This window comes from Camarhynchus parvulus, chromosome 3, assembly GCF_901933205.1.
Source record: "Camarhynchus parvulus chromosome 3, STF_HiC, whole genome shotgun sequence".
Classification (NCBI taxonomy): Eukaryota; Metazoa; Chordata; class Aves; order Passeriformes; family Thraupidae; genus Camarhynchus; species Camarhynchus parvulus.
Genome location: NC_044573.1, coordinates 86,439,595 through 86,450,521, shown reverse-complemented (window position 1 = coordinate 86,450,521; position 10,927 = coordinate 86,439,595). Strand labels below are relative to the sequence as shown.

Sequence of the window (10,927 nt, the reverse complement as noted above, 5' to 3'; positions counted from 1 at the left end):
GCAGCCAACTTGAGGATAGGTCAGGACAATCTGAAAACAAAAGTTTGTCTCCTTGCTTATTGAAAATACGCAGCATTCCCAGTGAGTGCATTTTTCCACAGGCAGAAACTTTCTCATAAATGACACATCTATTTGCAGTAAGTTTATACTCCACATCTGGGGATAATTGTATTGCTTCATCCTGCTGCCACAGTTATCAAACAGAAAGGCTGAACTGGAAGATAAAATTTGTTGTTTCTTTCAAGTTTACAGAATGTATTTGTTAAAAAGTCAGACCAGTCTAGAGCAATATTCCTCAAGGAGTATCAGTAGCATCTTGATATAAATATGCATGTTCCTTGGTTCCTGTGGAGCAGCACCATGAAACTCTGCAGTAAATAGAAGTGGGACGAGGAGCTTGCAAAGGCAAACAGCAGCAGTGAAGCAGGAGAGCTCCCACAGCAGGGTGAAACTTTCAGTGTCAGAGAAAATCATGAACCTGAGGCAAGGCACAAAGGCAGCCGTGGAAGATAGTGCGACATAGGCTGTTGGTGGGACAGGTAACTCAGCCCAGGTAAAGCTCCACTGACTGCACCTGACGTCACTGAAACGTCATCATTGAAAGATGACACCAAAGAGCAAAAGGAAGACTGATGGAAGCGCTGACTGAAGAACCCTCTTTGTGTGCTGGTGAAATGATGCAAGAAAGGAGCTTGACCTGGAGAGTGCCCTGTGACAGGTGACATCCACGTGCTCCTGCTGCCAGCCAGCAGGACTGCAGAGCTGGCAGCTGGACAGCAGCGGGCAGCCCCTGCAGGGACAGCTGCTTTCCCTGGGGGCTGCCCTGCGGGGTTTGCACAGCCCTCTCCCGAGCAGGAGCCTGAGTGCAAGAAGCCTTTTACAGCTCCAAGGCTTTTCCAGTCCTCAGTCTCTTGCTGTTGATGGTTCCTGAAGAACTGCTGAAATCTATATGTGCTTGTGGTCTGCCAGACTGTCCTTCCAAATAAGATTTTGTAGGTGATATTGAATTAAGTGAACCTCTAGGCTCATGTAAATTGGAAATATACATAATTTATTTTAAAAATTCATAATCCTTTTCCTAAGTGGTCAACACCAAGTACTTGTAAAGAAAATAGAGGAAATTTTCCAAATCCTTGCTAGTTAAGTCATCAAATATATGGCTTAAATCTCTTTCTAAATGTATTGTAACCTATCTCAGATGTTATATAGAACTAAGAATTAAATAGCAGATCTTCAAATATTATTTCTTTCCTATGTTTTTGATTTTGTCTTGCCTAGTGTTCAACTTCCATGACATATCACAACAACACTAGTAGAAATGCTGTAGCACAAGAGTCTAGAGAAATAAGTAGTGGAAGGCTTTGCCTGCAAGTTGTTAAATATGTATGATTCTCTCAAACTTCATTTTTTGTGTGCATTAAGATGAAATTATCTGTGTCTTTTGTTAATCTTTAAGGTAATATTTCATTATTGTTTTAGCCCTATTAATATAGTATAAAGAAGAAATATTCCATTTTCTCTAAAGAAGAAAATTAAAAATCAATTTCCAAGCCATCTCATTTAGAAAAATAATTTTAAAAGCAATGTGACTAAAATTTTGAATTGTGTAACAAATCAATTCATGTTTTAGAGCACACAGTAGTCAAGGGTGATTTGTTTAGCAAATTCAACTCAGTTTTCTAATGCAGCTTGTATTTTGTTTGTCCTGACCTTACTATCTCCATTTTCATTGTAGCACAGTAGGAAAATACATGGAGACCTAATGTTTCTTACAGAGGTTTTTATTTCTGATTTACTGTGTTCCCTTCTCCTCTGTAGTAACATCTCATTTGAACCTGTTGGTTGCCCTCCCAGTGCAGTGCCCTCAATTGAGATCCCTGAGTCTGGTGGGGACTCAGGCCCTCTCTGTGGGAGTCTGTTCCCGTGGAGGATATTTTGCTTCTTTTTCCCCCACAATCTGAGTCACAAAATGGGGCAATGGTGCTCTGACTATGCTGCCAAGAGAACCAAACAGCCAAATGTCTCAAGTGCTCTGCAAAAATCCACAGAGTCTTCCTTTAGAGGTGATAATTAACATGAGAAAGATCACAGGTATTTATAAATAAGTAAACTAAGGCATGGAGGCTAAATCACTTTCTGAGGGCCATACATATATGCAGAGCCAGAAATAACAATGCATTATGCTTTTGAAAGTCTATGTACTAGACCATCAGGTAGATTTTACTTCTCTCACTTCTCAGTATTCTAATAAATCCTTAATTGACATAGCTACAGTGACCTTCCTGAAAACACAGAAACTTCCCAGTTTCCAGAAAAAGAAAACTGACTCACCTTTTCTCTCATTAGCAAAGGAAACAAAGTTTTTCATGCATGGGATCCCTGAGGATTAAACACAAAACCATCTCTACATTATCAACCCTGTGTTCAGAGCAAATCCAAAACCACCCTACACCTGCCACTGTGAAGAAAATGAACTCTACCCCAGACAAAACAAACACAATATTTTATTAAGCTTGGCTGGCACTGAAATTCAGAGTAGGGCAGCCACATACTTTAAAAAATTTCAGGGAAAACCTGTTGGTTTTAACAAACATACGTTGGTGGGATTTTTTTTCAGTATGCCATTGAAATAGGAAAATGCAGACAGCCCAACCTCCTTTTCTATACTTCCCTGGTGCAACTGGTAAGCTCTCAGAGATACCAGCAATATTTTAAATGGGGGTGCACCATTTCTTCTGAAGTGGTGGGGCAGACCCCTCTTTTGCCACCTTTGTCACATGCAGAGAAATATGTAACAGGTAAGGAGTGACTCAAAGACCCCTCAACAGCTGCTGAGCTGTTCAGTCAGTTTGGCTCTGGGAGTACAGAGCCAGGGTTGGATCAGATGTATGAAGAGCCTGTGAGCAGAGTTACATGGCTATAAACCTGGCATGAGAGGAGATTGAGCAAGCAAATCAGATGCCACAAGCACAATTTGCTTGCTGGTAATGATGTCTCTGTAACATCACAGGCTATCTCTAAGCTATATTTTCCACTGCCTTGTTGGCTTGCAAAACTTTTAATGGAACAAGTTTTTCTGGCAGAAGAACACTGATTTTTATCTTTAATGAGCAGCCTCTCTATCATTTAGCTTCAGGAAACAGCTTCCTGGTTGTAAACTGCTTGAGACTGCAGACAGCCAGGCAACTTCAAAAGCAGCCAGGAGCAACTTTCTTGCTAACTTTGGGAAGGAATTCAAAAATGCTGAAAGGTGCAGATGATTCTGTTATGGAGCAGGAGGACTCTGCTTCCCGACATGGAGAAATGACGAGTTGGGATATCAATGACATCAAACTTCCCCAGGTATGTGCCTGTGTCATAGAAATTTATTTAGTTCTGACCAGTCACCTCCACCACTGATCTTAAATGCTTTCTCAGTCATCTACGACTCATGGCCCTTATTCCCTTTGTCACCTCAAGGTATGGGGGAGTTTTGCTAGAGAATATTGAGAAATTATTGACATTTCCATGCATTTCTCCTTAAATGTATTATTGAAAGAGCTGTTGATGCATGAAATATAGCAAATCTGCAAAGGCATTGTTTTCACTGGTGGATTAGGTGCACAGAAAGCAGAGGGAAAAAAGGTGCCTTCTGCTGTAGGCACTTAATTAGAGCTGTCCAGGATTTGCTTTTTGCCCTGGGTAGTGCTTTTTGAGAAGGGAGCACAGCACCCACCACTGCCTTGCTACTGTGGGTATTCAGTCTCGTTGCAGATTGGGCTCCAGCTCCAGAGCTGTCTTCCCACATGGAGGCAAGTCTTTTCATGAGCACCTAGGGAAACCTTGCTTCATGTTTGCAGAGATTTGCTGAGAGAAGAGTGATTTTCCTATCCCTCTGTCCTTTTCTAGTTCTCTTAGCTAAAAGTTTCAACCATGCTCTCCAGTGAAAGCCCACACACCCTGCACACCAATGTCACCTCCCTGTCCCTCAGCTCTGCATATTTCTGCCAAATTCCTCCTGCTGCAGTCCTTCAGCATCCAGCTCTGCCTTTCAGCTCCCAGCCCTGCCTTCTTACTGGATCCCAGCCTCCTCCCTGCTATAATAGTGCTGTTTGCTCAAAGCCTCCATGTACCATGATGTCCCCTTCCCTGCCTTTCAGCCCAAGGTGACTTTCACCTGCACTTCAGTCTGGAGGCATCATGGACACCCTTCCCTACGCTATCCAGTGGCTACCAGGGCAGCATGGGAATTTTTCTCTTCTTGGTTGATGTTCTTAGTGCTGCCATGGCTCTCAGTTCTGGGATTAGCAATTTAAAGGAAATTTCTACTAAGCTTTTGTATCCCTTACAAGAACTTTTCCCTCAAAATCATCATCAGGTATGGTAGGTGCTTTACAGCTTACTGCATTTTACTATATTGACTGTACCCACTGATGTACACTGATGTGATGTGTACATCACATCACATTTGTGATGATGTTTGATCACATTACATCACATTTGATTTGGGTCTTTGGAGTTTTTTTCCCAGTTTTATTTTTATTGCTCCTTTCTCTGTTGTCCTTGAGGCATAGTGTTTGCTCTGGGGTGGTTTTTTTGTGTTTTTTATTCTTTTTGGTTGGTTGGGTGAATGAGAACAAGCTCCTGGCCAGGCCTTCCCAATGCTCTGGGGCCTGCAGGGAGCCACAAAGATCTGTGGTTTTCCTGTCTTATCTCCACTGCTCCCTCCTGACAATCAGCATCTTCTGCTGGGGTGCTAGAGTCACCTAGGCTACAGGAACCAAGCAGACGTCCAACTCTGCTCAGCTCCTGGACAAGCTTTTTGCTTCCCCAGCCTAAAATGTGGTTTGTTTTTCTTTTTTCACAGCATGTGAGCCAGACAGACTGGTTTCAAGAATGGCCAGATTCCTATGTAAAACATATCTATAGCTCAGAGGATAAAAATGCTCAGAGGCACCACAGCAGCTGGGCAATGAGAAACACCAACAACCACAACTCTCGCATCTTAAAAAAGTCCTGCCTTGGGGTGGTGGTTTGTGGCAACAACTGCTCTACCTTGGATGGGAGGAAGATCTACCTAAGACCAGCCATATGTGATAAAGCCAGGCAAAAACAACAGCGTGAGTACAACCATGGCAGTTCATTGTATGGCAGCTCATAAGTGAACACATCATAGAAATCAAAGTATAGGATACCCTTTGGATTACCCTGCCTTCCTTCTGCAATTCCTTTTATTCCAATGCAACTCTTGATTTCAAACAATGCATTTTACACTTCTAATTGTTGGAGCATAGTCATCTGCTTGTTTATTTTCTTTTTTTCCCTAAACATTTTTAAATCTCTGTTTTTGCTGGTTAGGGATTGGTTCCCAGCCTTCTCAGGCCCATTAGTGAGGGTACTGAGAAAGCTGCACAGTGCAGGCAGTTCCTGCACTGCCCTGCTGTTCCTGCCCACCTGAAGTGTTGGCTTCATTATTGCACTGGCCCAGGAGGCAAGTCTTGCAGGAAAGAAGCTGCTCATAAACTGTGATGACTGGAAAATAGGCCCCACAGTCACGTCACTGGAGCCAGACAATGCAAACAGAGAACATGAGCTGCACACACATTTTTAACAAGACCATTCCAAACAATTGTGATTGCTCAGTAGAGCTAGCACATACTGATTTCTGGATCTGATGTACATTTTAGCTAAAGAAAGGTATTACTCAGGTGCTCACTAGGGCCAGAACAAGGTTCTCTAGAAACACATATGACATTCCAAACACTGACAAGAGAAAAACTAAAACTGACCATGAAAATAAATGATAAGATTGTAATAACATTGTAATAGAAATAATTTTTGAAGGTTATATTTAATAACGGACAGAATAAAGAATAAATCCCTTCCAATGATTAGTTTGTTTATATTGATTTTTGCTTATGTTTGGAAGTTTTTCACATAGTTTCTGTCAGTGTAATTTCTAAGCACCAAACCAGAAGTAGCAATCTGCCACCAATGAACCATTGTATCACATGGGATTCATCTAGCTGGTGCTGTATAGAAAATGCTTCCCCTTACCCTTGCTCCAGGGAAATGCTGTCCAAACTGCAATGGACCACTGCAGCTCCTTTCCTGCCGAGGCCATGGTGGTTACCCAGTTACCAACTTCTGGAGGCATGAAGGCCAATTCATATTTTTCCAGGTTGGTATAAAATTACTTAACATTATGCAAGTTAATTTTAAAGACTGGTATTTTAAGTTTTATTTTGCAAATTTTTTTGTTCCAACAGATAGGGGTTATTGAATATGACAAGGTCAAATGACCATAAGGAGAAAAAGTTTTCACAAGGTCCTAAGCAACCTGATCTAACTCTGAAGTTAGTCCTGCCTGAGCAGGAGGTTGAGCTAGAGGGCCCTTCCAGCCTAAATTAGCCTATGCTACTATGATTTTACAGCATGGTGTATTTTTTATTTAGGCTTCTGTGAAAACGTGTCGATTTTGAAGTGTTTTGCCTCAGGTACACAGGAACCAAGAAATCCTCAGAAATACCATATTATGTCTTCTCCTTATCCAAGGCACTGCACATAATCATGAGGGCATCTTGGAAGAGGAGATGGTTGTACGCAAGGGACTGTCTACGGAAAATGCCATCTATGTATTATATGTAACTTATACCTGGAACACAGTGTATGCAAGTGTTTAAATAATGGGCACTATTTCTGGAAGCTGTAGTCCTGGTTTAGTAACATTACCACTTGCCTGCTTTCCACTCTTTCACTTATGTGCAGGCTAGATAAAATTAATTCTCTGTGGAAGCCAATGAAAATTAATGTTCAGATAAATATGTCTAAACTGTAAGAAGAATTAAAGTGACTGCAGGGGGTTCAGCTGGGGCTCTGTTGGGGGAACTGTCTTCTACAAATAAATGTGGTGCACTGATTTTATGATTTCAAAGGGTTTCTACCCTACCCATCCCACTTCATCTGGGATATGCTTATTATTTGAGCTCACAGGAACCTAATTCTATTAAATACAGAGCATTACATTAGGCCATAATATGTGATTTTGGCCTGTGGTATAAATTCTGTTCTCTTAAGATTATTAACAAGATTGCTTCTACCTTTAATGTACCATAATTACTTTCTAAAGTGCAAAGGAGCTCACGACCACCCACGTCCAGAAACAAAACTAGAAGCAGAAGCAAGAAGATCAATCCAAAAAGCAAAGACAGCTTTTTCTTCATCTTCTCTAAGACTAAAAAGAATCCAGAAGATTGAGGTAACTCTTGCTATTGGTCAATGAAATTTTGGTCAAGCAATCTGTGGTTCAAGGCATGGTGTAGGCTATCTGGGCTTTGGGTCTGGGTGGGAGCAGGCTTTACATCTCCACATTCTGCATGCCCATGATCAGGCCAAGAAGGACCAGGGCTGTCCCAAGCATCCTGCTCTCCTTAGTGCTGTCATCCACTGCCAGCTCCTCCTCTCCAGAGGAAATTTGCACCTGGTGGCAGCAGGAGATTGCATCTACACTGGTAAACAAAGCAGGGCTGCAGGGCAGGCTAAGTTTCATCACCATTCACGTGGAGCTTCCTGTGCATAAGTTTCTGCCCATTGCCTCTTGTCCTATTTCTTGGCACTACTGAGAAAGGTGAAGGCATGCTCCACCTCTGTTTGTTCCCCTTGAGTTTCACCAAGAAAGGGGGAAGGTGCATAACCTGTACCTGGTTTGCCTGGTTTGAAGGCAGAAGAGTGCTTTGAAGGACTTTGTGAAGCATTGATGTTAAAACATCTGCTCTGATGGGTGTGGAAACACTTGTGAAAGTATCTCCAGAGATCTTTGGGACTGCCTCATGACTAATGAAGGGAATCCCAGTGACTTTCGTTGCAAAGGCTGTGTTAAACTCAGTTGTCATCACCAGTATTCACATGCAGTTTGTCTTTTGATGTGTTAGGGGTGGTGCATTCCCCCAACCTGGTATTAGAGATATTAATCCATGCCCTTTCAGCCACAGACAGAAGGGATAATTGCTCTGGGTGGGGACAGATTTCTTGAGTGGACACATGAAGAAGCAAGGGGATCTGGGAACCCAAGAAGCAGATAAAATGTGCGTACAGGAAGTTAAACCCATTTGAATAGAATGTGAATGTAGAAGCTGCAGCTATTTCTACTGGAAATACTCAGGAGGACACTAAAAACCAGAACTTTTGACACAAGTGCCTGGGAACAAAAGCATAAGAAAAACCAGCTGATCTGTCTAACTGTCTAACAAATACAAAAACAATGCTTTTCCTATCACTGGTTTAGTTCTGTCTCCATGAACACTGAAATAGTTTCCACCTAGGAAATATGACTGAGCCACGTGGTTTTCTTTTATAGCTGAGCCTACTGGTCAGCCTACTTGCTTAGGTCAAGTTTCCTGTAGACATGCCTTCATCTTTCCCTTCCTCAAACATCTTCCTGAGGCTTTCACTTTCAATTGTGTGTGATTAGAAACAGACTAAAGATGTCACAAATGTATAATAGTAGAGCCTGCTTTTCAGCCGTTTGACTCTGTACAGTCAGACCTAAACCATTTATCCTCATTGGTTTTCCAGTTCATGGCTCTCCAGCAGGTTTTCCTTGGGAATAACCCATCATATTCATGTTTTGCCAAACTAGCTGTGATACAACTAACTCAGGAGTCTGATTTGTCACACAGAACCTGTGTTGCTCAATCTGCAAAAATACAATCCGAAAAGATTCAGTTTTAATGTGTTCAATCTGGAAAACATATTCTGAAAAGAGTCAGTTTTAATGTGCTCACAAGAAATCAGGGAGGAGAACTTCAGAAAAAGCTATGAGCCCAAAATAGAGCAAGTGGTTTATAGGATGGTCTCTCTATGGCATCTATGGCAGGTCTGTAGCTGAAGGTGGGCTGGGTCCTACACCAGATTGTTGGAATTTTTTCTCATGGTGAGTGGAGAACAGCTGAAAGGCGCTTTGCTGTTCCAGCAGTCTGCAAAACCACTATAATTAAATGGATGAAAAAGCAGAATTATAAAGAAGACCTGCAAGCACTCATTAGAAATGAATGTTCTGAAAGGAATTAAAGTTTGCATAATTATAATCCAATAATTGGAGCAATTAAAGAAGTTGTGAAATATCCAGAACAGAAGACCCAGAAGAATAATTCTTGTGTGCTGATCCCTACCTGAATGAAATTTCTGTTTGTGGGGTAAAAAAAATGTAAAGATAGGAAAATTTATTAGTTAGAAATAGACTCTAGTAAAGCTGAAGAATATTTTTGTAGTGAAAAGATCACTTCAAAACAATCAGCGTTAAAAAACTCAGCTTTTCCAATCTCCATAGAAAAAAATCTGTGGTGTCAAATGTATTAGCATAATTTCATTTTTAGTTCCTTCCAGCACATACTGAATACGCTGGCAGTGGACCCAAAGGGCTGTGAATGCAATGTCTAAACAGTGCTTTCAGTGTAAAACAGGCTTTGGGCAAAATCTGGTGAAACCAAAGCAGAGCCAAGAGCTGGGAGCTGTTCAGTTTGCCCCCACAGCCCATGGGCACCCCCACTATGGTGGGGGAGGCTCTGCTATGCCGTCTGCTTTGTTACCTGTGCTCACAGAACCACAGGATGGTCAAGGTTGGAAGAGACATCTAAGGCCATCAAACCCAGCCATCGTGTTAGTTGAGTGCCTTTGTAAGCAGCTCACAGAGGAGAGGTGCTACACCACACCTTGTTTTACTAACCATGCCTTGCTTTCCCAAGTCTCTGACAGGTGCAATGCCGACACAGGAGCCTTTGCCTTTACTTCTTTCCTACCCGGATGCTCACATGCCACCTGCTAATTTCAGGGGACATTTAAGCAAAAGCTCCCAGGAGCCAACGCTGAGCAGCTGCTCTGGGCAGCTTCCATTCCTGAGGAGAGCTGGGGAGGATGGGGCCTCCAGAGAGGCACCCACCTGGAGTCGAGGCCTGTCCCTCAGGGGCACCCCCAGAGCCGGGAGGCTGAGCAGCGTCCCTGCCGTGCCCAGCACAGCCCCTTCTCCCCAGCAGTGCACCCACCTCAGCACCCAGCACGTCCTGCCCATGGCAGAGGGTGGCCATGGCCCCTTCAGCTCTGATGTGGGCCCTTTGGGAGATGGATCCTGTGGGACGGAATCCCCGCTGGCCTTCGGCCCCTGTGTGCCGCCCCCTGCCGCGCCTCAGGGAGGGCCCTGCCCCATGGTGAGGGGGGCACAGCCGCAGCCACAGCTCCCGCTGCCTCCACGGGGAAGGGAAGGACACAGGGGTGGGGGAGGGCACCACGTCCGTCTCAACTACTGCAACAATGACGTGTTTTTTAACCTGTACCCATTACGATGACTTTGTTCAAATGTCCCTGCTCACCCTCCCCTGGCAATGGTCCAATTCTCCACTCCTGTGGCAACACAGATGTCGAAGTGCTACCACAACAGGTCTCACTTTAACTCCTCTTGCAGGCCCCAGAAGGGCTTTCATTACCTGATGGCTTGTCTTTGTTCCTTTTTATTTAACAGTCTTATTTCCCACCATCCACTGTTTCATGGATCTAATAAAAGCTATCAGCTCCTCTTACAGATTGTCTCACTGCCATTCTCGTTTGGTAGCATTTCAACCCTCCTTGATACACAGCTTGTTCAAGCCTGTGGGACTGTGGAAGGTGTGGATGGATGCTCTCAAGGATCACAACTATCATGTGCAACTTCTGCACTCTTCCAGCTTCTTCAGGCAGTCCCTCTTCAGACCTAAGTGCCTGCACTGCAGAGCCTTGGACACACGTTTTATAAAGCTGGATGCAGGACTTCATGTGGGATCTCATGAGAGTGGAGTAGATGGGGAGACTCCTCCTCCTCCACCTGTGGCCACATTTCTTTTGATGCAGCCCAGGATATGTTTGGGCTTCTGAGCTGCATATGCACATTGCCAGATTGTGTCCAATACACCAACTGCCC

The 10,927-nt window shown here is 43.4% G+C and overlaps 1 protein-coding gene across 1 annotated transcript; it reads left to right on the top strand.

Moving 5' to 3' along the window:
* The first annotated feature begins 3,147 nt into the window (after nucleotides 1-3,147).
* GCM1 (glial cells missing transcription factor 1) lies at nucleotides 3,148-10,319 on the top strand. The gene is made up of 5 exons (XM_030944765.1): nucleotides 3,148-3,342; nucleotides 4,847-5,099; nucleotides 6,048-6,160; nucleotides 7,109-7,237; nucleotides 9,723-10,319. The coding sequence occupies exons 1-5, from the start codon at nucleotides 3,241-3,243 to the stop codon at nucleotides 10,317-10,319; spliced, it is 1,194 nt and encodes a 397-aa protein (XP_030800625.1). The 5' UTR covers nucleotides 3,148-3,240.
* Nucleotides 10,320-10,927: the final 608 nt, after the last annotated feature.

Coding starts and splice junctions, on each gene's coding strand:
- GCM1 (XM_030944765.1), top strand. CDS start 3,241: ATGCTGAAAGGTGCAGATGATTCTGTTATGGAGCAGGAGGACTCTGCT. Junction 3,343..4,846: donor ATGACATCAAACTTCCCCAG/GTATGTGCCTGT, acceptor CTTTTTTCACAG/CATGTGAGCCAGACAGACTG. Junction 7,238..9,722: donor AAAGAATCCAGAAGATTGAG/GTAACTCTTGCT, acceptor TGCTTTCCCAAG/TCTCTGACAGGTGCAATGCC.